A 27,669-nucleotide genomic window follows, 5' to 3' on the forward strand; every position below is an offset into this window, starting at 1 on the left:
CTCTTTCATCATTAGTTTTGGTCTGGTTTTAAGGATTTCACACCTATCAGAAGTCAGTCTTGATTCAAGCAATTAACAAAGGGGTGATGAGGCAAGCAAATTGGCACAGAGGGACTATAAGACACAATCTAAGTAAAATCACTCCAGCTGCTACACGTGCACACTCACATACCATCCACTCAAAATATTCTGCAAGAGCATTTCTTCATATAAATACCTCTCTGAAGATATACATTTCTACTCCCCCACTAAGAAAGACTTGTTTTAAGGGGGAATAATCAAAAACCTTCTTATAGAGTTCAAAAGCAGTTTCTCCAAGGATTTTAACATCAAAAAAAAAGATATCAGAACCCAAGGTAAACTGACATAAGACAATTCCCTGATTAATTTAATTATCAGTCACTGTACTTTATCAGCACTATTTTAAGGACATACAAAGCTTACCTGCTTAAGTGCAGAGGTGCGAGACCACCAGCACTTACAAAGAAGAGCTTTAGGAGGTTATTGGACAAAGTTTACTTGGCAGGCAACCCTGATGTTGCAAGAGAATGCAAAAGGAGTATTGTACAAATTTTGGGATCTATAAATTCTCTGCTCAAAGGGTTAAGTCTGTAAAAATCGCTTGAGGGCATGTAGGCAAGGCTGAGATGATTTTTAATAGGGACAATTTTAACTCTTCCTTGGGAACTTCAGGAAGACGAAGTGGTTTTTAAAAGATGGGCAGAGAAAACATCTGTCTGAGACCAGATGTCACCACTGCCAACTGCAGAAACTGCAACAATGGGAAAGAGGGATCATTTAACAGTCAGAAAGCAGATGGGAAATGGGGTAGATACCTGTAATATACAAGCAGTATTAGCTACATATGTAAGGAGTCATGAGCAGGTAGAAGCATTTTTAAGTACTCTGCTCAACAGCACTTCTGTTAAACATCTGCTTATTCACATCTGAGTTGTATGCCTCTGCTCTGATACTTACTATTCCTACACAAAATCCTCTGATGGATTTCATACCAAAAAAAGAGTTAATCTTCAAATTAGTCAGCCTCAACCATTTTTATTACTATGCATCCCAGAAGCTTGACATAAAAAAGCAGTTATGAAATAGAAATAAGAGATGTCAAGTGGATATTGTCAAGCTGAGGGGTATGCAGGGCTTGGGAAGTGCAGAGAAAAAGCTCACATGGCACCAGAAAGGCAGGCTGGAGCAGTGAGAGGTGGTGTGATACCTTACAGAGACCCTGTGGCTGACAGCCTTGATTCAACAGACCAATGCCTCCATTTTCCTTCAAAGCCAGGAGGCAATCAGGCAGTGCAAACAAAGAAGTAGCTGCAGATGGAAAGTCAGATGAAGGCAAGAGACCAAACCTACTGGAGAACAATGCTACTGGAGCTTTATCCCCAAACCCACCACTCTCTGAATTCCCTCAGGCAAGAGGATGACTTGCCACTAATAAAACATAAAAAAATTTTAAACATATTCAAGGCAGAAAAACAGTGAAGAAAACAGATCTATCTGTTCTCACAGTTTGCCATCTACTGCAAAAATTAGAACACAATTTGTGGACTGCAAACAGCAAGTGTGTCTATACTGGTGAGAGTCAATAACCAGAATACTGTGAACAAACTATTTACCATAGTGCTACCAATACAGAGAAGCAAGGAAAAGAAACAAAAGCCCCCAAAAAGCCCCACACCCAAAAAAAGGACCAGATCTAAATTTCTGCTTCTGTGATGGTTTTTGACCAAGTATTTAAATAAGAACTTTTATTAAGTTTGCTGAACTCACACACCAAACACTAGCAAGGTCCAAAATGGATGAACTTTCAGTCAAAGCGAGTGACTGCATCAGGAAGTCAGCATTCACCAAGGAATCCATTTCAACATTTTTTATGGTTAACTTGGAAAACAGAAATGAAGGCAGTTATCTGAATTGCTTAGAAGGCTCTATTGTTCCCTCTTCCAAAGGATTTTTCCCCAGAACAGAATGGGTGGTGTGTGCAAAGCAAGTGAAAGGTGGGGGAAGGGGAAAAGTCCTGTGGATAAAGAGAGAAACAGAAACATAGTTTTTAAGCAAAGATATAATTTTTTTAAAATAGCTTCCTACCTCCCACTGCAAGTGAGGCGGGATATTCCTGATCTGAAGCTTCCGACTCCTGCAGATAAATTAAAGAAAATAGTTTTTTAAAAAAACCCAGAGAAAACATTATTGCAAGATAGACTATACATAGCAGTGTCATACATTTAAGCATCTGTCATACTAAAAGGGGCAAAACCAAATACAGAATTCAAAAAAACCAACAGATCGCCGAGGGGGGAATGTCAGGTCAAAACCATTTCAAGTCCAAAGAACTGTTACAGAAATACTTGTTACACATTTGACAGCTGTTACATTTCATGAAGCCTCCACTTTTCTTGAAGAGTATTTCTATTTTAGCTTTAAGGCCTTCAGTATCTAGTTCTGTTATAAATGGGTGTGATAATCCCATGTATTTGTACTGGGTTCTCCTTCACACACTTGAAGAGATTTTTGTTGTTATTTTGTTTTTTTTTTTTTAATTCACCAAGATGATACGTCAGGATGTTGCATTCCTTCAAGGTAAGGAATATAAATTTTAATAAATACTTTTGTTTTAACATTAAGCTTTTCATTAACCTAATGATGGACTATTTTCTAATATTTGCATGACTAACATTCTTCATTCGTTATTGGGAGGAAAGGGTAAGAATCAGTAAATTCATTGTATTTTCAACCCAAATTTACATCAGTTTTTACTTATCTAGTAAACAAAACATTCACTTTGAAGTGCTCCTGCAAAGCCTGGCAGTGTGCTGGCTGCCTTCACAGCCAAGTCCTTTGTCTCCTCCCTTCCCCCAAAGTGAGAGAACAAATAAATGCCAGAGATGCCACAGACCCCTCGGGATTTACAAGAATGTGTAGATTAACACAGTTTCGGCTAGGCTCAGGTATGTTGAGCTGAAAGGGTCAGCATGGCCATCCTGGGGAGCTCTGGGGAAGGGAGAAAAGTCGAGACTTACAAAGTCTCGACTGCATTTTGGTACACCAAAGCAGCTAAAGTAAGCATCTTATGTTCAAACACCTAGTTCTATCTCACGTTTTAATTGCTCAATAATGGCCTCTCCGAAAAAAAAATGCTTAACATTTTAAGGATTTTTTATAACAGTTAAATTTATACAAGCCAGTGAAGTCTTCAAGCAAAACAAGTTTTAGAGATGTACTTGTCTAGCAATAAAATCAAAAGCTTTCCTTTTCGCCCCCAAATCCTTTTAAAATACACTCCTTTCCCTAACACCACCACCTACCCAGGCCTGCAGAGAGTGTTTTGCATCTTGAAATGCTCTTCCCAGCAGGCTTTGTTCAAGGCACAGGCAGAGGTTACAGCACAAAGCCACCTTGCCCAAACTGTTCCTCATGTGGAAGTGTCACCCCCAACACTACGGGGACCATGAGATCAAGCAACAAACGTGATTTGGCCAGAAAACAGAAACAAGGCTTAGTTTTGTAGTATTTCTCAGCTGTTTTCACTCCCTCTCAAGCAAGTAGGAGCAGATTTCAGCATTTGATCATATAAATAGGCAGGGAAGGGAGAACGAAAACCCAAACCACACACAACCCAGTTAAGGTTTCATTTTCAATAAAGCAGGGAAAGTCAGGAGCTGCTTCACTGCAATAGGGAGGGCAGAATATTTCCTTGAAGCCTGCAAAATTTTCCTTAGACCTTCATCTCAGCTAGTGATGCAAAACCTAAAGTAGTGATACACTGCTCTGAGACGTCAAAATAATCTCACACAGCAACCTGAAACTTGGAAGCTGGGTCCTGAACTAAAACATAAAAGGGGATGTTCATTCAATATTAAAAATACTGGGAAATTTTAATACAGCAAAACCCCAAACCACAAAATTGGCAGCCAATACACTATTCAATGTGCTTCAAACCGTGTTGTGCCATTACTCTCTCACACTTGTAGCTTCCAATTAAAATTCATGAGTTTCATAGCAAGGAGCGCCATTCACAGAAGGGTCCGAACCCAACAGCCCTGCCACCATACCAATAGCAGGTGTCACCCCAGCCCCACACCCCAAATTTGGCCACCAGTGCCCACACTGCACAGGGTATATCTGCTGATGAGAAGGGAGGTGGTGGGGAAGTCCTTTCCAGAAACACTTATACAACTTTCACCAAACTACCACCACCTCACATTTCATTTCAGAAGGAAAACCTACATATCTTCTGTACTGCTCAACACTCAAAAGATGGACCAGAAAAAAGCAATCTGTGCTTCTAATACTGAAGAGTAGCATCAAGGTTTGGCTTTGGGGTTTTTTTCTTCCCCTTGTGACTTCAAGCAACTGAAAAAGTCTGATACAATTTAAAACTTTAGCCAGTCAATATTTGTAGCACAGAAATAACTTGAACATCCTGAAAAGGAGAAGGAAAGGAGATGAGCAAGGAAGAAGTGCCACCCTAAAATTATTAGTTCCCCTGCTACATTCATAAGCAGCGAAAGAAAATGGCAAGCTAAGTACAACACAGGTACGGTCCTGTTGTGCACCTCAATTTATGGCAATAGTGAGACACCTATTGTACAAAAGTGAAAGGTCACTTGAAAAGTACAAGAATAGCTATAAACATGCCACTTAATTTGGAACTATTTGTACCTTCATCAGTTTCTTGGCTGCAAATAATTTTAATTTGTCACCTAGTGCACAAGTTTAAAATCTAGTGTTTACTGATGTATGTGAAATTTCTTTTGCATTATTTCTGTATCACAATTAGCCATAGGGAAAAAATATAACTGAATAAAACTTTGCATGGCCAAGAGAGGAATCACACAGACCGGCATTAGAGATCGTGGGCACATTTGAGATTTTGCCATTTCATTTACTATTATTAGCCCCTTGTCTAGGAAGCCCTAATATATTCCTTAAGAATGCCTAAAAGCACACAGAGCTTGTCTCTTTCCCCCTCTGCACACAGGAAGGGTAGCTAGAAATGACCTAGTTGTTTTTGTGTTCTCAGGAGCAGAACGAGCAGCAAGCAGAGAGCGACCATCTCTCGCACGTGGTGCTGCCAGAGCTGGGGGATGCAGCTCCCGCTCGGGCATCGCTCCTCCCGTGGGCTCCCGCACAGATCCTCCTTGCCGGACAGCACGAGTGATTGCGCAGGCACTCTCTCTACTGCTTGCATGTGAGCCCGCTGAAAAACAGCTCTCAAGCTCCTCAAGAAAATTCCCAAACCAAATGCAGAAGTGCAGCAAAGGGTAAGGGACAAAGCTGTGTCCTGACTGAATTTAAGAGAGCAGCACACAAGGATGCGTTCTGACTTCAGCAAGCGCTCTTTTGCACAGAGTCAAAACTCCACGCAATAGGTGGGGAAAGGAAAGAGAAAAGTACAGAGTATCTTCCTGGAAATACACTCAGATCTCGGGCAGTTAGCGCTTTCAGAGTGCTTTCCATCTTCCTCATGACCCTGTTTTCTTCAGCAAAGTAGAAATATGCAAAAATCCTATAGCTTTTTTATCCCAGGCAGCAGAGCCCTACAGAGGGTTTTGTTATATTCTGCTTTGAAATAATCTCAACTTTTGTTACTTTATGACTATTTGCACTCACACCAAGTGGGTAATACAAGAAATAGTCCTACCTCAATCCATGAAGGTATTTTATTACACGTAGTTTCATTTAATATTTAGCCCACCTAGTCTTAAATCCTTAATAAAACCCTGCCAGCACCTCTCAATGTGACTCACATAGACCTTGTGTTTGCACTTTTTCCAGTTAAGCAGATTTTTTAATTCATTTCTCCCATCCTAAATAGGCATTGCAAATAGATGTCAACTGAAAAAAAAGTCTGGGCAAATTAGGTTTGTGCTCTGTATCATACTAAGGTTTTGGAAAGCTACTTATGTTCACAGCATGTGAACAGGTATTCCCACTCATTTTTCTTTTTCAAAGATACCCAGTAAAAAGTGCTTTGGGTAAGAAGAGAGCTTTCTCTGGTTTCTGTACAAGGTTAGTCCATAAGCAATTGCTTGGCAATAATTTACTTTTCTTAAGAGGAATTGCACACATTTGGATTCTTCTTTTCAGGTACTATCTACGTAACAGGATTCAGTTACTTTAAGCCACTGCTGATGACCAAATGCCAACATATTTATTCTGGGCATATTGTGACCCAGAGCCTTGTATTTGGGGGACATAAATATCTCTGCAACACTGAAAGCAACTAAAACAAGCAGCCACTATTGTGCCCCTTCACCAGGAAAGCAGCATATTTGTACTACACGTGTGTGTAGAGACAAAAAGGGCAAAGTACCATAAAGATGGATAATTTACTAAAAGCCATTTTAGCGATCTCTGAAGGGGTAATCTCTCTTACATCAATACACAGAACAAACATGCACAGGGACACCTAGTGCTCCCAACCCACAAGAACCCTCCACACATATGAATCAATACTACACATGTCTTAGGAAAAAGGTGGTGGGAAAAACAAAATGCTGAAATTGTGGCTTTTCTTCTTCATTTATTTTATGTATACCCTTTCATTCTCTCTCTGCCATCAATACACCGGGACTTTTTCCTTCAGAATATCAAGTTCCCCTTTAGTTAAAAGGGTGTCAAGATTGCATCCCTGCATTAAGTCTCACTTTGACTAATACAATCTCACTCTATGCTTTATATGATGCTTAGCAAAGGCAAATCACATCAGATTGCACCTCCCCTTAGGGGAAAGTAATTTTAAATGAGAGAAGATAGACAATTATAAAGCAAAGAACAATAAAGAATCATGCTTTTGCTCGCAGTCCCTTTTTTTTTGGATCTCAGATGTGTCAAAATTTTACTATTTCACAGTGAAACATGCAAGTATCAAAGTGACTACACTTGCACACAATTGTGTCTACACTCTTGCCAGACCCTTCTCACCAGCCTCCCTCCCCTCCAGAGACATGCTGCCTCTTACTCCTTAATTCCCATTTCTCAACAATAACACCACTTAATAGCCTCTTATTTCAGCAGCCATATGAACTACACACAACATTAATGCCTTAAACCCAAAGAGCACAAACATACTCCTTTTAAACAAGAGCCTATGGAAAAAGATTTAAACATGTTAGAAAGGAGATCAAGCGAACATCGACAATGTTAGTCCATTCAACTGTTTGAACTCAATACCTATGGGACAGAAAGCAAATGGTCTACCTTTTCCACTCTTAAGAGCACACAAAGAGCAAATGATTGTCCATTTCCTCTGTTCTAGGTCTGCACTGCCATGCTGGTTACCTGGAAGAAGCCTTGGCACGTCACACCACAGGTGCAGAGTGTGCCTGCACCCAGCAGCACCCAGTGCTGGTACCCTCCAGAGCTGCCTCCCAGTTCGTGGTGCCCCAGCTCCGACAGCAACGCGTGATGCCAGCACAAACCCACTCACCAAAATTGCTCCCCGAGCTCCAAAGAATGGCACAAAGACAAAAATTGTCAGTTCTCAGGCTTACTTCACTGACAACTCAAACTGAACATAGACAGCTGGAGATGAAATGTTAAAAAAACACCACACAGCAAAAAACCTTCTATGGAGTGTGGGTAACGCCATACGGTAAGAAATGAGTTCTGTATAAAAAGTCCTGACAGGAACAGCCATAGAAACAAAGTTAGCAACTCTTGTAGCCAAATGGAAAACTGCTGGTAATCAACTGAATTTATAGGAGAAGGGAAAGAGGTGTCTCTTATTGTTTACTCTGCAGCCAGCAAAATAAAAACAGCCAAGGAAAATCCCACACAAAAACTACCCCCACACAGGGTTTATTAGTTTCTCCCCCTCGGGTTGCTTCAAGTAACTGATGCTTGGGCACAACAGAGTGAATCAGTGTTTTTAATGCTTTTCTAGTGGGAAGATAGAAAAAAAAGCCAATTTTACAGGACAAAATAAATAATCCTTAACTCTCAATTCAGATCAGCGTGGTTGGGAGAAAAAGCAGTAGTTTTCTAGTTGGGGGGAGAGGGGGGAATTGTCATTATTTTCTTCATGGTAAATGTAGGTAATGATACAGATTAAGTCACTGGAGTGTCCTGCAAGAGGTGCTGCAGTCCCTGCCTGCTGCCCTCTTCACGCTGAAATTTCATGGGCTTAAGCCATCTTGTCACTCTCTATTGTTCACACCTGATTCCTAAATGTAACTCACAAACAGCAGTAAAGTCCTTTCAAATAAAGCTTATTGAATAGACATTCCAAGCCATCCTTTTTTCCTATAAAATTTTGGATGCATATACTCGTGAAATTATATATCTCAATGTGCTCTTTCCTAAAATGTAATTCTGATAAATACAAAACCAACAGATCACACTTCCTACCTAAAATGAAGGTATTCTGAATTTCTTTCAAAAACAAACTCAGGTTCAGTTAACTGACAACAGAGGTGTTTATATCACTTATATTAAAAGGTATTTGATTTCTAGGATATATTACAAGGCACTCTGATGACATAGTTACTACATTTTGTCAAATCAAGCCACTAGCTTGTGAAACAACCAGTTCAACTTGAACTTACCTAGCAGAAGAAAGGAGAAGGGTTTCAAATACTGACTTGTTAAGAAACATCACCACTTTTTATTTCTACACACTGATCTGGTCAGCACAATACTTGAAGAGGAAATGTTATTGCTCCAGTTTCAGCCCCAATTCAGCAATTGAAGCAGACAAAACTTGGCTAAGCCACAGGCAAGCTGCAGCAATACTTTTCTTTGTGTTGACTCATTTAATCCCAGACCCAGATTTAAAAGCAGTCTGTACTACCACTCAGAATAAGGATTTTCCATAAAATTTAGACAAAGAAAATTTTTTCTGAGAGCTCATGCAAGACATAATAGTTGGCTCCTAACTACTCTTTCCCCCTTTCATCTTGCACACACAACGCAGCAAAGCAGCCGCTTTGGGGAGGTGCATTATCTCAGCATTCAGAATGAAAATATGACTCTTGGATTACCTCACAGATCCCTCTGTGCTGATGATCAAATTTCCTACCACCGCCTGCAAAACACGGGGTTTGTTTACTACCTCTGCCCGGGGCCAGCACAGCCGTGCACTGCGTGCCCAAAGCCACCAGCCCGAGGAGCAGGCGCCAGGCTGCGCTCTCCTTGCAGGAGTAACTCCAACACTCTGGAAGAATCTTCACCTTTGTGAACGCGCTGATAGCTCGGTAGGTGCAGCCAGAAGATTTACATGGGCACATCCAAGTCACATCGTGCAAAACAGGCCAACTGAGCAGCGTAAGCCCAGCTGTGGTTCCTGTGTTTAGGTGGATTACATGGATAGCAGGCTCTCACCTGTTATTATTTGCTTTAGGGTTTTAGCCTGACAATTCTTCACATCACTAATTAGACTAAAAGCTTATATTCATTATTTGTGAATTCCCTTGAGTGGACCATAACGGCATTTTAAAAAGAAAATTCTGAAGATTCTGCCATTACCATACTAATGTTGAATTTCTCATTAAAAAAAAAACTTTCATTTTCAGGTGCTGTTAATAGAAAAGGCTGTTAAGATTTATTTATTTTTAATAAAGAATTAAACACTGCTTTAAATTTAATGGGAAATTTTAGTGTCCTTTAGAAAAATGGGACTGTCTTTGTGGCTTGTGAAGTTTATGGTTGGGTTGGTTTTGTGTTTGGTTCCCCCCCTCTTTTCCGGGGAGATGGGGGTGTGTGTTGTTTTTTCTAAATGCTACATTTTCTCTTTCCCTTTTCCTCTGAGCAGGAGTCTCTATTTCTTAAACAACTGTACTTTGGAGCTGATTTTTTTTGACCAAACTTTTTCAAGCTATGGTGACTTGCCATTTAGTCTCTCACCAAACAACTAACTTGCAACTAACTGAGATGTGAATAAAAGTGAAAATACTCATGAGATGCATGAAAGATTGAAAATAAACACCTTTAAGAGCAAAAGGATTTCTAAGCATGCAAAAATATTCTGCTTACATTATATCCTTAATGGGACATGGCACTTAGCTTTTATCTGTCTTCTCCACACCCCTCATTTTCTTCAGCCACCAAAATAGCCAAGGGCTTCTTCTCTCCCATCACCTGTTTTCCTACTGCCCACAGGGCCCTGCTGCTTGAAGCAGTCACTACTTCCATTATAAACCAGCTATGAAAATCTACATCAGCTGTAAGAAGCGGCCCCAGACTGTAATTTGCATAGGGTTCCCCTGCAGTATGTGGCCAAGTAAGGGGCTAGGGTACAGTAGATTAAAAAAAAAAAAAAAAAAAAAAGCACCACAACTATTTTCTTTTGTCTCTCTAATTTTTCTTAATTTCCAATTAATTCAGCTCCCTTCAAAGAGCCCAAGCAGCAAAAAGGAATGGTGAAGGATACTTCAGAGTCATTTCTGAAGCAAAGAAAAAGGTACCAGGACTGCAATAATTAAAAAGCCAACAAGATACTTTGTTCTAAGCAGCTGCTGGATAAAGCCTCACAGTATTTTTATTTTGCACGTCTTCCCTACTACCATCTCTTACTCGGCAGGAGTTTGCAAACCAGTTAGAAATCCAATGGAAATAAGTGACACATAGCACGTACTATGTAAAATTTTGGCAACTTTTTTTTTGGTATGGGAGGTATGGCACCAGATTAGATCTCATCTAACAATAACTCAGTGATTCACCCTTCTCAGACTGAAATATCCAAATAAAATTAGCAGCACTCGTAGACAAATTCAGTAGCCACCATGCTGCTGAGACCAACTGCTCAACCACGAGCCTGTGTGTGCAGAGAACATCGGAAATGCTTCCCGGATTCCTTACACCACAGCCATACACAGCGACTCCAACCTATTTTGGTCTCCTTCAGGTCACACTTAAGTGAAAGTACAGTTGTTCATACTCGATTTGAGTTCACTGTACCCCCCAGAATAAACAAATTCAGTTCTGGTTGGGGGTAGGGGGAGACTGGAAGGGAAACAAAATAGCAAGAGTTGCTCCTCCCGTACACTCATAACATTTAATTGCAAGACTCTGATACACAATCTCAGCATTTGCTACTTTTTTTTTTTTTTTTGCTATCAAATATCAGATGTAAAACATTCACGTTGAGAACAAGGTACTTCAGAACTTACACTGAGCATGGTATTAGGGTAGTTCAGGGACCCATCCCGCTTCACCACCACCTCACACATCCAATTTTTGTAGAAAACCCTGTTCACTGCCTCTCTCAGGCTCCTTTACAAAAACTGACACAAATTAATGTCCAATTCCAAAAAGGATCTCAGTAAACAAAGATTCCTGTGGAGTCTAAAAAAATGGAAACACAAACACTCGTACTGCTGAAAACACCATCTAATTTCAGAAAGCTTATATGGTATAACTACAATAAGTGAAATATCTTCTTAGTGCAGTTTTAAGTGTATATGTGAACTTCAGCTACCATACTGGCTCCCTGACATTTTCAAGTCTCTTCCACAACATAGGATAGCAACAAGGGCAAACTACTTAATTTAGGCAACTGTATATATAATAATAACTAAAAATATTAATAGTCCTAGTGCTTCAAGGAACAAAATAAACTATATGTAAAATTAATAAATGCACAGAGCAAATCAACGCTTCCAAATGTACAGCCACAGGTTTCAGGCTCTTTCCAGTGTTTAGAGCCACTCAAAGTATTTAGAGTGTGCATGTGCACACATGGCTTTCACTCTGCATCTGTACTGACTGAAACTCCCATTTTTATTACTGTTTTTCAGAAATATAGATCTTAATCAACTTTGCAAGAGAATAGCTTACACTGACGTGATAATTGAGCAGTTGAAAGGTACTATGCTCATCATCTGATGTTCTAGCAAAGCCTAACAATGACCTGCAGTTAATTTGTTCACATGACAAAACATTTTTTCAATTAAAAAAAATTCTACCTTTCAGTCTCAAGACAAATAAAAAATATTTAAAAGTACTGGAAAGACAAATTGTTTCTTTTAAATCTTCTAGACTACACTAACAGGAAAAAAATAGAATATTCCACTGGCTTTATATCAGAAATGTCAAGTTTACTGTACATTTCTTATTATCTTTAAAATAAACAAGTTCTTCTGCCTCAATAGCTTCAGTACAATAAGCCTTATTAACATAAGTTTAAAATAATCTTTTAGAGTATAAATTGAAGCATGCTGTAGCCAAGACTGCACAGATACCAATTCTCACTTTGATGCTCCAGTCATTATTTCACTAGTACACTTTGTTGAACTAATGGAATACCAGCAAGAAGAGCACTCAAGTGCTGTCCCTTACTAATGGCAATTCCACGTGGCCTTAAACTGATTAAGTGACCTAAATCAGATGAGATATAACACCTTCACCAGGAGTGCTACAACCCGTAGGGTTTGCACTATCACCACCAAACAGCTTCCCTTCCTTTCTCTTGCCCTGTCTGAACCCAAAAGTCATCAAAAGTGTCTACTCTGTGGTTTGACTTGTCATTTTTATGCTGAATGTTAATAGATGCAGAATTTCTTTTTTAACGCCTTTGCTTCTTCTATATTTCTGCTACTTGTTACTTGCAAAGAAAGACAAATTTGATGTATGGTTTTCAAACATTATTTTCACTTTTTTAAAGTAATTTTCTCTGAAGAATTATCCTCTACAAATTTAATGCTATCCAATTACACAATAATTTTGTGGAGAGAACAGCACCGAAAGAAATTATTTCATAGCTGTACTTCCAGAAAAATATAACTTGTTATTTAGAAGACCTGCACATTCTCCCCTCAAAAAATTTTATACCCTTGAAGTATAGAAGGCACACTCCTTCAGCTGGTACATAGAACTAAAGAGACATCTTGCACACAGACATAATATTTTTTACATTAAAGTGTAATCTAAAGACTGGTTACTGAAAAAAATTACTTTTTAAATGACATCTTTTGAGAAGCTACATTTCTGCAGTAATAACCATGCAATTTTTTCTTTGTTTTTCCTTTTCTTCCCTTTTTTTTTTTTAGCAAAAACTTGGTCAGGGTAAGTATATCTACACTAGTAAATCTCCATGCACAGTAAATAATTTGTACTGCCATAGTTAAAGAATCACAGATTGTGTGTAAAAGTTTTGCAATATTTTATATTTACTTAATAGAAATGCTGTTAATTATATCTTGCATTAAACTTCATTTTTAAGAATTACCAAAACAATCTTCTGTGCTTTTGTCATAGCAGCTTTGATTAGTGCACACAGGCTTACATAGTATAATATATGAAAGCAATCCCTGAGCTTTCATACCAGGGCTTGATTAAAGCCTTAGAGTATCATTTCATTCTGTTCAACTGGAAAAGTCAACAACTAAAATTCAATTGTTCACTGACTTTAAATTATGCAACATTTCAATTCTACAATTTCTTTCAAAGGGAAATTATGCTGAAAAATTGCTTGTATATAAGAGGTGCAAGTGTATTTTCTTTATCAGCCTTTACAGTTAATATATAATAATTTCCCCCACATTAGTAATACTATTTAAAAATCTGCCCTGACTTTAGATAGTGGTATATAGAGCAATTATAGGATGAATAATTTCATATTTTAAAATTTCTTTTTCACAGAAAACAGGATATAGAACAGGTTTTGAAGATGAATATCACAGACAGCACTGACTTTTTCACTGTCACTGTAGATTTGAATAGACTGCCATGACCAGAGAACAAAATAATAGTTTACATTTCTGCACTGGAAAGTACACTCGTTACGTAGCATTTAACATTGGCATTATTTTAGTTCACTTCATATTAAACTAAGCAAAATTGTAATTTTGGATTAGTTACTTTTAAAGAAAAGGCTTATATCATGCTACAGCTAATCAGTTAAATCATAATTTATAGGTTAATCATCATTAACGTTGAGATTATTTGCATTGAGTAAGTCGCAATTTTCAAAGACATGGCATTTTGCTGGATATTTAACTTAAGATTATGAACAAAGTTCATATGAATGAAGATGATAATTTTGACCACATTTAATAAATTATTTAGCAGATAATTAGTTTGAATTTAGTTTGTATACAGATGTGCAAACTTATTATCACACCAAGACAGTAATTACTATCTTATTTTTACAATCATATGGTACTGATCTATAAGTAGAGATATCTAAATTAGGTGGTACTTGCCCCACAAATAGATTGAGTTGTTTGTACCTGGGAGCACAGTTGAATATAGTTTAAATACACCTTTCAAAGCTTCTAAATTCAACCATTCCACCTGCATACAGATATACCCAACAACTGAGGATTTAAGAACATTTTTTAAAAGAGGTGGAAGAAGTTAAAATAGCAAATGAAAACAAATTTAAGGAAGACAGTGGTGTTGCAATATATTAAACCACAGGTATAAGTAATCCTTCTTTGGAGGTTACTAACCACTTTTTTCTAAGACTGTGGTTGTGTGTCTTTACTCCCCACCCTCATCCCCCAAAAATTCAGCTTATTTCAAATGGTGCTGGCATCAGCTTCGTGCCCTAGTGCTGGACTCTGCAGTGAGGCAGAACTGCCAGTCACAACCAGAACTGGAGCTACCAAAAGCTCCAAAACAAAGCAATCACTCCCTCCCTCTCCTCCCACAAACCTCAAAGACACATTTTAATACTTCACAACCACATACACGTTTTACACAGAGAGCAAGGGAAGTTCACATTGCCAAATGTTAGAGGGAAAAGAGGAAAAGAGGTCAAGACACCTCCCTCAGTCCCCACAAATCAGGCCAAGCTCTCCTCATCTCGCTCCAGTCTCAACAGGTAGGTGACACACCACAGCCACCTCTGGAAAACTATCACTGCTCAAATGCCCTTTGTTCCCACGGAATTTGCAGGCTTTTATCATGGTAAGACATGACTAAGATTTGGACAGACTCTTCCATGCTTTGCCCTTTTTATTTTCCTTTTCTCCCAAAGGAACCACTCAAAGTGATAGATCCGGTGGCACAAGTGGGAACTATGTGAAAGAGAGGCTTTCTGGAATAGAAAGTCACATGCGATTTCCACCAGCAGTCTCTAGCTTAAAAAGTTAAGATTAACTTCAACTTCCATTTGCAAAAACCATTTTTTGGAGTGCTCCAGCACCAAACTCGGCTCCGCTATTCAGCGGGAGGCTGACATAACCACACGGGTGCTGCTGGGTCTGAACACAAGTCTCAGTTTCATGCTAAGGTGCTGAGCTTAGAATGTGCAAAACCAGCACGAGTCATACTGGGTGAACTGTGTGGATCAGGTGACGTGAGCCCAAGGGCCAGGAAGAAAAGCAATGTACATAAGCTTATTACTTGCCCAGAGGCAGGCAAAATCCAACCTCGGCCAGTGAATGCAATTCTGTGATTTTAGTGAAGCTAGTCGAACACAAAGGTACAGCAATCCTTATAATTTCAAGACTTCAGTTAGTGACTCGTCTCCAAACTGTTTTCCCAAGATTACTTTCAAGAAAAAATAGGTAGCTTCAACTATGAGTAGGTTAAACACAATTCTGCCCATGCTTTGAGTTCAATTGAACAACTGCCATAAAGCCCAGTTGTACCAAGGGTGTGTACACCACTTTTATCTAAAGCTTACCATTCTATGTTAAATGCAGAATTTCGGACATATTTATATGTCAACAATCACTTCTTATTTAAGAGTGTTTAAGAGTTTAAGCCAGTGCAAAAGAATGGGTAGAAATTACATTATTTATAAAAATTCTCTCTCAAGTGCAAGACAGGAAAAAAATGGAAATTTCTAAATAGAGGTATATAATACACTCTAAATAAAGATCATAAGCAGAAACACAGAACAAGGCATCAATTAGAACAGAAACTCACCATTTGTTTCTTTAGTGATGATCTGAAGCAAATAGCAATCTTAGTACTTAATAAAAAAAATTTATTCTCTACTTTTTGGCTATTACAACAATGTGGGGTGTTTGGTTGCTTTAGGGGGTGGATTTTTAAAAAATTATTTTAGCAGAATAAGCATTCTGATGCGTCTTCAAACGAACTAGTATTAGCAGTACAAGAACAATTTTACACCACTCCTACTGAGTTCTACAATTAAACTCTGAAAAGAAATTTGGTAATTAGTACATAGTATTTTTAAAAAAAAACAACAATAAGAGCTGTCCATTCCTCATTTATTTCTTATCCTATGTTAAAAGTTTCTGTCCAGGTAGAAAATTCATACAAATATTTGTATTAATTTACATATAACAAACTAGTATTGAGATACTGCAGCACTTCTCTCAGGTCAATAGTAGTGGCTCCTGGTTAGCAATGGCAGTTTTTAACACTTTTGGTTAGCCTAACACCAAGTTATGCTGCTGCCCACCACCACCTAGAACTGGCTTAAATAATCAAGCTGCTATTGACACAAACCTCACCGTGTGAGAGCTCTTGCTGCTGATCAGCACCAGCAGCCACTGTGATCGATACCACTAAGAGACACATGGCACCGAATCCCTTCGCCTGACCCTGGTGAACAGCTCCCTCTGTACACAGGAGCACTGGTTTTCCACCAAAAAAAAAAAGATGTGGTTCATCCAGGAATCCTGTTTGCCCCGGTAGGAAAGACCCTTGTGCTCTCTACAGCACAGGAGCGCACAACTCTAGCAAACCAGTAGCTCAATGGTGAGGGGAGCCTGTGCAAGCTGGTGTACAGCTAGCCAAGTCATTTGAAAAAAATGTTTATAAATTAGCAGCAATAGTCCAAGATAGACCATTTTTTTCTCTAGCTGTTACCTGCATAAGTTTGCCACCAAACTTTTACCAGAAAATCATTTAAAGTATCTATATCAGAATTCATATTTTAAAAATTATAAGATTTAAGTTAGAAATATAATCTATTGTCAATGATTAACTACCTAAATTCCTCTAGCATCCCACAAATTTTATTTTCCAAGCACTGCCCTAACGAGACTCTTCTTTGAAATTTTTACTTTAGATGTAGGAGGAAAAATTGAACTATTCTTTCATGATAGCCAGGAAGCCACCTTCACAAAGAATATCCCCAATGCATATAAACCAAATAATTCATTCTATCACCAAAAATAAATTTCTGGATTATCTGTTCTGTAATTTTTTTAAAAACTATTAAAAAACCCAAACAAATAAACAAACTACTGGTGTCTTTTGCCTTTGCTAGACATATGCATTTTCCCTATCAAAGCTAGAGACATTTTGTCAACTCTGTTTCCCAAGTGTCCCCGCAGCACACTCGGGATTCAGGATTCCCTCTCAGGCAGGGGAGAAGGGGCAGAGAGTGCAGGATCAGGCCCTAGGATCCAAGTTGTGTGGAGCACCTGCACAGCACAACTCACCTAGGGAGGCAGGGATTCCCCCACCCCTCCCTCCCTCATGGCCAGCACTCCTGCCCTGATTATTCCTGGAAAATTAGAGCCCGACCTTGATCAACGCATGATAGATATTTCATGAAGAAATTCCAAATCCAAGCCCAACAAGTTTTGCTCCATCTCTGACTGCTCTTTAATATGAAATTTCAGGAACATAAGTAACTGCAAACCCAACTAAATAACTTAAGCTTATTATTTTTTCCCAACAGAAATTTTTGTTCACACACACTAGAGTTCCCTTTATTGGGAATTTTGATTTCTACACTACAATTTTTAAGGCTCCATTAAGGTGAGGAGAGCTCTGTTTTTGAGGGAAAACATAGAGAACCTGTACATTTAACATTTAAAAATTAAAAACTATTTACCAAAACAATAAAGCACTGCTATTTTCAAAGAGGAAAAATGTATTGGACACATGGTGTAGACTACATATTTTAAAATAACATTCCTAAAGTTCAGCTGAGCGTGAAAGTTAATCTTTCAAAAGTGAACATTCAGCTCCAGTTGTGTTCAAGGGTATTGGTACTAGGAAAAAAAAAGAACCAACCCAAAAAAAACCCCAACCTCACTATTTTTATAAATTCTCCAGATATTTTTAGCTGGTTCCTTCTTAAACTGCAAATTATTTTATGGTAATACAATCTTTTAAAATGCATATGTGGATATATATATACACACACACACGAGAGACACACATATACATACACATTCTCTTTGAAACTACTGATTGGTGAGAAATAATGCAGAGGCTATAGACACAAGATAATCAGGACACCAAAAAATTTAAAATGGAGTAAAGCCCTTCCCAGCTGAAGATCATCTATTTCAAGACAGTTTCATTTCTGTACTTAGTCCCATACCCAAGAAGAGTCAGATCCCTCTTTGACTCATTATCTGTGCTCTTACCCAAATTTTAACTTAATTAAAAGCACAGAATACCTCATTTTGCATGTTAGTGGCAGTTTTCCATTCTTTCAGATCTGCAAAAGGACATTTTGAGTAGATGCTGATTCCCCTGCACCATGAAGAGACAGGCTATAGGGGAAGCACACGGCTGCTGAGGCAATGTTGAACAGGAGACCTTTTATACTGTAGGTTCCTCTGGTGCCAGCTGTCGCAATAATACAAGTCAGCAAAATAACAATTAGTATTATAATTTCTCAATTTGAAATTTTAATGCACTGGCAGGAAAAAAAAAATGGAAAACCACCATTTTTGGCACCAGTCTTTTACTGCCATTACACACACAGTATTTTAAGGTTTACTAGGGTCAATATTAGGGTAATGCACTTCATTTGCTAAGTATCCCACGACATATAATCAAGATTTTCTTCTCTCTCAAATATATGCATCCATGAAAACACACTCACAAACTAATGTTGCAGATCTGGAAAGAAGCAAAACCAGGAGGTAATATAAAATTACAATTTTTTGATACTTACCGAAAACACACAGGAGCTCTTGCTCCCACACACAAATTTTTCAAAGCCAAATTACATATTCCAGTTGATGACAAGGAACAACTGTCACTGAAGTATCCAGATGGACAGACATGCCCAGAAAGGCTGGGTAGCACCAGTTAAGCACTGGGCTACCTGGTCTCCCCAGCACAGACAGACAGGGAGATTTTTGAATGGCACATTCAAGATGTTTTCCTCATTTGGGCAGCAGAGGTAACACTCGCTCAGCAAAGATGCAGGGTGAAAAGGCATTCAAGTGCCTACATTTGACATGCTCAGGAAAAAAATTAAAAAGGAAGGAGTACGGAAACCTCAGACTAAAACTATAAAATAATGCTCAAGTATTTGATTCCACCATGTTTCTAGACAAAATAAGGAAAAGTTATGGTTTTACCTTAGCTTTCAAGGGTAATTAGCATATAACTACATAATTCTATATTCTGCATCATTGGAGATGAAGAATGGACTGATGTGGAGATAGATATTTTGCACATGAAAATGAAAGTGCTTTAGAAGAGAGTGGTCTTGAAGCACTCTGGAACCACATATAGGATCTTGATATTGCTAAATGTATCAGATCTATTGAAACTTTCTAATCCATCCCTCTCCAGATAAGAAATATGAAGGTGTCATCCATACTTAGATTTTAGAGCATTCAGATTTTGCACATGCTCTCTACCCGTTTACTGATTCTGAATAATCAAATTCCAATAATAAATTTTACTCTTAAATTACAAGGAAAAAAGTCCTACATCAATATTGTCCCATGCCTATCTCACTGGACTCACACAAGGATGAGGTCACCAGAAGAAAGACTATCTTTAGCTGTGGTCCATGCCACTATATATTTTTACCAAAATCCCAGGACAATAAAATAGTAAAAGATAAGATGACCCTAAGGAGAGGAACAGGTTTAAGGAGTGAAAAACCTTTTTTGTGAGGCTCCCTGAAGGACTAGCCTTGCCCATGGCTAATATTAGGTGTATTTTAATTCTGCCTGCGTCCCTCTCTCACAGGCATCATGGCAAGCATCATATTTTCTGTTAGGCAGGTAAATCTCAGGCCATTTCAAAATTTTTCAGGTCAAAACTGAACATTTGAAGTCCACCCAGTAGCTAGCCAGAAGCCATAAAAGGACTCCAGCACTGTAGACTCCTATGCTCTGCACTTAAAAGAGTGACTGAAATGAACACAGCCCCATTTTGCAAAAATACCACTTTCAAGGTCTCAAAAAATGTGGAAAATGTTATTACCCCATGCTTGAAGGGAAAAAAAGGGAGAAATAAAAAAAAAAATCTTAAACATTTCCTGATCATATTTTTACTACCCTTGAATTACACTTCCAAAACGTTATTTTTTATTCCACTCCTTTTAAATTTACCATATCTATGCACAATTTAAAGTCCACTACAAGTATATTTCTCAGGGTACCTTCTGTAAAGGGAAGTTAGCAAAACGAGAACAGGGCCAACCTTTCAGGACACACATTTGCAGCTGTGTTTTACGTGTTCCAGCTGATTTTTAAAAATTGCAGCAAGAAATAATTTTTTTTTTTAATTAATGATCAAACAGTATGAAGAACTATAAAAATTAAATTTCCCACAATGTAACAGTCAACACAGTTGGTGAAGATTATCTGGTTTTGTCATAACTCATTGTCTATAAAGGAATAGCCACAACTGGTATTTCCACTCTAGTTGTAAAATTTCAAAGATCAAAACAGAAAATCTCCTGTTCACATCTACAAAAACAAATGTGGAAACAGAATAAAAACCTTAAATCACTATGTGAAGTTTTGGCCCTTCACTCTCAAAAACACTCTAAGTTTGCACACAGAAAAGAGAACAAGTACAGCTAAGAAATGGCATATTCTCTAACATGTCTTCTTTAAGCATATTTCTATCTACTTTATATTTACAGAAACAAAACTAAAAATCAATGCAACTAGTTTTTTTGGTTTTTTTTAATAAACATGACCATTGCAGCCACCACGCATACTTTAACATCACAAAACCTTTTCCCACCCGTCTTATGCACACAGGACACAAATCCTCATTATACTGAAAATTAGCAACACAATCCAATTCCCAACTAATGGTCACCCGTGGAACACAGGTGGCTGCACGAGGGGACCTGGGGCCTGTTTTCCTCAAATCAGCCTTTGGACACCTCAGCATCAGAGGTGAAGCCCATCTTCAGGCCACTGCTCCCCCCTAGAGCAGCATTACCTACAGGGTGCTGCTCCGTTACCCACTTCTCCTGCTCCCTTCCCAAACGCATCCCACAGAAGAGACACAGCCAATTTATTTGCTCAACAAAGAGACCTAGAGGTGGGGGGGAAAAAAATAATTAACCTTCCAATTAGAAAAACACCTCACCGTCACCACAGCTGAGGTGTTTGTGAGCATTTTAGGTACCTGAAGGCCCCAGGAGCAGGCGAGTGCATCAGGTCTGGGTGGGAAACCCACCTGGGCATGGAAGCCAGGCCGGGAGGCTGTGCCAGGCACATCCCCAGGTGCCCAGAGTTAGCGCCTGCCCTCCCCCCTCATTACGCACAAGTGACATCAGGGCCATTTGAATAATCAGATTGCAGCCTACATCGCCTCGTGAGATACCAGCTGCTCTTGGATTGCGGCGAGGTAGTGCCCAAAGCCTCGCACCACAAGTTCCACGTACGCCATGGGCAGGACCGTCCTCCTCCGGCATTGCCGCTTTGTCAGGAGAGAACTCCTCTGAGCAGGGGATGTGACTAACGGTGCCCTGCCTTCCCTCCAGAGCGTGACTAGCAGTCAAAATCACTACAGTGCCTCCTCTAACTTCTGCATAAAGTGACCTAAACCCTTAAATATTGCAATAGCCTTCTTCCACACCAAGGGGTCTGAATGCAGAAATGCTGCATTCCTTTGGCATTCCCTTGAGATTTCTATAGTAAGTCAGGAATCTACTCCTGAGCTTATTAAATGCTTTGCACCTCCCCCAAAATAATTCCCCACCCTTCCATCAAGAAAACCTTGAGCAGGGCTCTTTTTTCAACCAGAGCATATCTCCTTGTCTGGTTTTAAATACTTCTAGGGAAGTGGTGGGGAGGGAGAAAGCCACACACAGGCTCTTCTCCTTACTTCCTTCCACAGCAGGTAGGAAGGCAAGTTTGCAAACCTGGGTGTGCCCACTTCAAATCAGAAGATCCAGCAAGGGCTGGAATGCAGTGACTACTGGGCCCAAGAATTTTGCCCTGAATAACAAGCCAGGCACACTCCATGTCTTCTAGATTCAGTTCAACTTCATGGCAGCCCTAGCTGACACCACCTCTTGACCTTCCTTTATGTGACAAGGATATGGATTACCAAACCCTTACCCTTTCCTCCTGTGCACCTCAGCTCTCTCTGGAGAAAGATACCCACAAACTACCTTTGTGAGTGATAACGTACATACTCTGGTTAAAAAAAATAAATGAACCAACAGAAACCCCCATAAAAATCATGTTTCAGCAGGTTTGTGAGGAGGGAACCTAGGAGTCTCCATGAGGCAGCCTCAAAGCAGCAGAGGTCAATACAATGTATTGAATAATTTCGTTGTGCTACAAAACTTTTGCTCTTATGAAGTAATCGTTTGACCAAACTATTAATTGTACACTCATGCTGAAAGACAGACTTGACGCATCCACTTTTTCTTTTCTTTTTTTTTTTTTTTTTTTAAATGGCGTCACTTCTCCAGGCGTATCTCGCCCGCTGGAGAGCACAGGGCTCTTTGGAAAGCGCTTCCCGGCCTTACAGCGCGCAAACACACTGGGTGGGCCTGGCCAGCAACACCCCCCACCACACCCCAGCTGCTCCTACACCTTCCCCTGGTGCAAAAAAAGATACAAGGACCTCCAATAAGTTACTTTGAAACCACCTTAGCCACTTTTACCAACAATACTCAACATTTGAAAACTGTTTTTACATGCAGCTAGCAACTCTAAATATGCGCCAGCAAGCAATGTTTAGGAAAACAAGGGAAAAAAAAAAAATCTCTTAACTTTTTGGTGCTCTCCCCCCTGCCCCCCCCCCCCAAAAAAAATTAGACATCTATAAAAGGAACAAGAGAGTCACTATTACATATGGAGGCCACTGAATGAATTTTAAGTGGCTCTCTATATTGGATTTCAGGAGAGGGGGAGTGGAAACAAAGGGGGAAGGAAGTACAGTCAAGAGAAATACAATTTAATTTTCTCTTAAACAGTAGTATAAATCTGAACTATATCTAATACATTCCAACATGATAATGCACGATGAAACAGTGTTTTAACAAATAAGGGCTTTGGGAAAAGCAGTACGGGTATGGGTATGCTGATACAATTACATTTGCAATTTTTTCAATATGCCCATATGCAGGCAATGCATGCCTAGAAAACTGCTTGAAGTTCAGTGCAGAATTCTTTTCAACAAGTTACAGACAGATAAATGTTTCTGATAATTGCTAATTCACAAATAGGGCACGATACCCAGTACAAAGAATGGACTTTTACACCATTTCAGCTGGTAGCTGAAAGAACAAAAAAATTCTTTAAAGCACATTTAGCAATGATTAAAAAAAAAAAAAAAGTTGGGGAAGCACCAGTAATTTTAAATTTACCTTTATATAAGTGTAATGAATTTCTTTTCAAAGGCCTAAGTAGAATGCTCTTTGTGGAAGGTTAAGATTAATAAGCATAACAGTAAATTTATTTATTTGGCTAATAGGAAATCATCAATTTTTATATGTCCCATGGAATTTTCTTCTTAAATCTAAAAGTGTATTCCACTTACAACAGTATTTTTCTATACAAAACACATGAAATGTATGCTGCTGTAATTCAAAACTATATGCATTGCATATTAAAGGAGAAAGAGCACATACACCATATTAATTTTCAATGAAAAGTATCAAATAAATGTAACCATAAAGATTCACATGCAATCAATTTGTCCAGAGAGGGGTTCCCCCTTCCCTTAACTAGAGCAAAAAACCACCATACTTTCTCAAGTGAAGCTTTATTTAAACACCAAACAGATGATCAAACTTCTAATTCTCAAAATACCATGACACAATGCCCATCGAGACAGATAAACCATCTTTCCTAGTCAACTATCTTTAAAAGACTGCGATTTTTAAAATAATCCTGAAATAGTAGAAGCCCCTTGTAATAAAGTTTCACAGACAGACATACTTCCCAGATTGAATAATGGAGTGCAGGAACAAGCACGTGGAAAGTTTGATCTATTTTTTTTTTTTTTACTCTCTAGTGCATGCCAGGTTTTCTATCATATAAATATTTGTGAAAGAAGCAGGCTGAATTGCTATAGGCAGCATAAAAATACTACTGCTTTATTCCAAATATTTCTTCTTTACATGAGGCTCAACAAAATTACTGCCTTGCAAAAATTGTTTAGAAATTAAGGATGCATAAATCCTGTCCTTACTGGGAAGGAGTCCTTCTCCTGCTGCTTCTATAGACCAGCTCAAAATAGCGATGATAAAATCCTCTCAAATACAGATGAGACCTGTACTATGTGCCTGTAAAATGCTGCAGACTCCAACATGGCAGGATCAAAAAAATATAACCACCAGTATATTTACAAGGTGCTTTTTGTTGCTGAAGCAGAGCTCACGTGCTTGCCCGTTATACAGTGCACAACACCACATTTCATTTCCTGCTAGCACACAGATTTTAACTCTTCTCACGGAACTTTAAATTTTAAAATCTACACAATCATTTGCCATCAGGCCATAATAATTTGCTTCTCCCATAGAAAAGTGCCTTTTAAAAAAAATAAATTAAATAGTACCGCTGCTGCCTGACCAACACACTACATTTAGAAATACATGGGGTGATTCTAGAAAACCTCTCGGACTGCACTGAGTGCACGCCTGTGGGTTTAAGAAAGCGGTCCATTTATCTACAGGGAAGAGAAACACAAACCTAAGCATTTTTCAAATTGCTTCTCACTGGATAACTAAGGGCAAGGGGCGGTTCGGGGGGGGGGGGGGTGGCGGGCGGGGGGCTGGGGGGGGGTGTGGATAAAAATAAATTACCTTTGTCTTTTCGGGACCGAATGTTCAACTTCTATGAGTTTCCCATGCAGCTCCACTTTACCTGCCGAGAAAAACAGAAAGGGGAAAATATTCGAGCGCGGCTGTGCGTCCCCGTCTCCAGGAGCGGGCTCGCAGGGGTGCGAGGCAGGAAACAGGAGCGCAACACGTTAGCCCATTCATCGGCAGCCCGGGCAGCGGGGAGCGGGGCCGCGGCACAGCCCGGGAAGGCGGCACAGCCCGGGAAGGCGCCCGGGGCCGCGGGGGAGCCGCGCTGCCCTCGGCGGGGCCCCTTCCCCCGCCCCGCGCTGCCAGCAGCCCGCGGAACGCCGTGTGCGGGAGCCGGGCTCGGCCCCGTCTCGGGGAGGGGGAGCGGGGGCTCCGCCGCCCCCCGCGCCGCCAACTTCGGGCGATTTTCTGCGCGGAAGCCGGCGGGAAGGGAGCCGAAGGGAGGCGCGGAGCGCAGCCCGAGCCCAGATCCTCCGAGGCAGCTTCTCCCGGCAGACCTGAGCCCATCTCCTCCGAGGTAGCCTCTCCCGGCAGACCTCCGCAAAGCCGCTTCACGCGAAAATAATTTTTTTTTTTTTTTTTAAGCACACAAAAACAGGATGTCGGGGCCGGGAGCCGGCGCTGCTGGAGGCGGTGATGGGTGCGTGAGAGCAGCGAAGAGAAACCGAAATAAATAGCAGGGCAGCGCGGGGCGGGGGGGCAGGCAGGGCTCCCCCCCTCCCAAGTTTGGAGCAATTCGGCGGCTCGCCCCCAGCCCCGCGGCCTAAGCCAAGCCGAAGGGAGCCCCAGCCCGCTCGGGGGGGGGAGGTGGCCCCTGTGAGGGGCTGCGGGGGAGTCCAGCTGTGCCCGGGGGGGTGTGTGCAGCCGCTGCCCCGCGCAGGGCTCCGCGCCCGCAGCCCGCCTCCGCCTCACTGCACTCACCGCCCCCCCCACAATGCAGCGAGGGCCCCCGGCCGGGCAGGGCTGGCCGTGGGGCTTGGAAAAACATGGGAACCGCCGCGCCGCGGGTCCCTGGGCCCAGGCTCCCGCCCCTCCCCGGCCACTCCCGGGGGGCCGCCGCCGCGTAAGCCCCGCGCAAAGGCGCCACGGGAAGGCCGGGCGGCTCCGGCCGCGCTCGGAAAACAACAGTTCCCACCTCGCCTGGGGGCCGAGGGAACGGGGACCGCCCGGCGCCCCTCAGCACCCCCCAGACCCGCGGCGCGGCCCAGGCCGGCGCTGCAGCCGCTCCGCGGCCGCGGAGGAGCGCGAGCGGCGGGAGCCGTCGGGGCTGCGGGGAGAGAGAGGGCGGGGGTGGTGGAAGGGGCCGCTCACCTGAAAGTGCCTCGATGGCCTTCATGGCCCAGCTCTCGTCGGGGCAGTCCACGAAGGCGTACCCCGTCTTCACCAGGAACTGGCCCGAGAAGGGTATCTTGGAGTCCTTAAAGAGACTTTCCAGGTCGAGAGGGCTGACGTTCTCGCCGAGATTGCCGATGTAGAGCTTGTTCATCTTCCTGGCGGCTCGGGGAGGCGCGCACCGCGGACTGCAACCCTCGTCTTGCGAGAGGAGGTGGGGAGGAAGGGGGAAATAAAACAAAATGCGATGGAGGAAGGAGAGAGCGAGAGAGAGAGAGAGAGAGGACAGGGAGAGGGAAAAAAAAAAAATCAGATCTGCAGCTTGTGTCCCTCCCTCTCTCTCTCTCTCGGGGTAAAAAAAAAAAAAAAAAAAAAAAAAAAAAAAAAAAAAAAAGGAAAAAAAAAAGAAAGAAAAAAAAAAAGCGTGGCCAAACGGGAGCCCTAAGTGCCTGCCGTGCTACCCGGGCGCATGGGGGGCACGGGGGAAACACCCAGCGCCGGGGCCGCGGATGGCGGGCTGAGAAGAGGAAAAGGAGGAGGGGAGGGGAAAAAAAAAAACTACTTTTTTTGTCTTGCCCCCAAGCCCCTTTGGCAGCAGCAGGCGGACTATGAAAATGTCACACTACGTGCATGCAGGCGCCGCCTCTCCGTATTAAAAAAAAAAAAAAAAAAAAAAAAAGAGAGAGAGAGAGAAGGGGAGGGGGGAGGGAAGGACGGAGAGAGAGAAAAAAATTACTTGAATATTCCGGCTTTTTGAATGAGCCACGTGTTCAAACTACAAATCAACTTCTCACGTGAGGAATCCCAGCTCTTCAATTAGCGAGTGGATGGGGCGCACACACACTCACGGAGGAGGAGGAGGAGGATGGCTGGGGTGAAGGACGGGGAGAGGGGTGGGGGGAGGCTGGACAGGACAGGACAAGTTTAGAGAGGGCCGGAGGGCGGGGGAAATGGAAACCGGAGTTGGGTGGGCTCCGGTCTGCGCCGCCTCTGCCCTTCCGCCGGGGGAGTCCGCTCTGCGCGCCCCCTCCGCCCAAAAACGGCTGGGCGGCCGCACCTCCCCCCGTGTGAGCGGGGTGTGATCCCGGGGAGGGAGGGGAAAAGGCACTGCAATGCCCGCCCCCCCCGCCCCGCTCCTCCCCCGCCGTGCCAGGCGGTGGGGATTATTCATCGGGGTCGTGCCTGGGCGATCCCGCTCCCCGGCAGTATGGGTTGGGGGGAGGAGGAAAAGGGAGAGGAAAAAGAGGGGGTGCGATGGCGGGGGGAGGTGGCCGGGGAGAGAGCGGGATCCGCTCCCGCGCAGCGCCGCCGCGGCTGCGTGCTGGGGGGCTGCGGGGCGGGGGCGGGGGGTCCCTCTAGCCCCGGAGGAGCCCCATATGGTAATGATCCCGCATTACTCGCGGTGCCCCTCGCGCTGAGTCTTAGGGAAAGGAGAAAGAGGGGGAGAGGGGAAAAAA

The 27,669-nt window shown here is 41.6% G+C and overlaps 1 protein-coding gene across 1 annotated transcript in view; it reads right to left on the reverse strand.

The window, feature by feature from the left end:
* Positions 1-26,550, reverse strand: part of IGF2BP3 (insulin like growth factor 2 mRNA binding protein 3) — a 111,238-nt gene extending 84,688 nt beyond the window's left edge. The window contains exons 1-3 of the mRNA XM_014894347.2: positions 26,192-26,550; positions 24,875-24,935; positions 2,107-2,155 (exon numbers count right to left, since the gene is read on the reverse strand). Coding sequence (XP_014749833.1) covers positions 2,107-2,155; positions 24,875-24,935; positions 26,192-26,366 — 285 coding nt within the window. The 5' untranslated portion in view covers positions 26,367-26,550. The remainder of the gene's footprint in view (positions 1-2,106; positions 2,156-24,874; positions 24,936-26,191) is intronic.
* Between the last annotated feature and the right edge of the window lie 1,119 nt (positions 26,551-27,669).

The sequence above is a fragment of the Sturnus vulgaris genome, chromosome 1 (genome assembly GCF_052056855.1).
Source record: "Sturnus vulgaris isolate bStuVul1 chromosome 1, bStuVul1.hap1, whole genome shotgun sequence".
In the NCBI taxonomy this organism is placed as follows: domain Eukaryota; kingdom Metazoa; phylum Chordata; class Aves; order Passeriformes; family Sturnidae; genus Sturnus; species Sturnus vulgaris.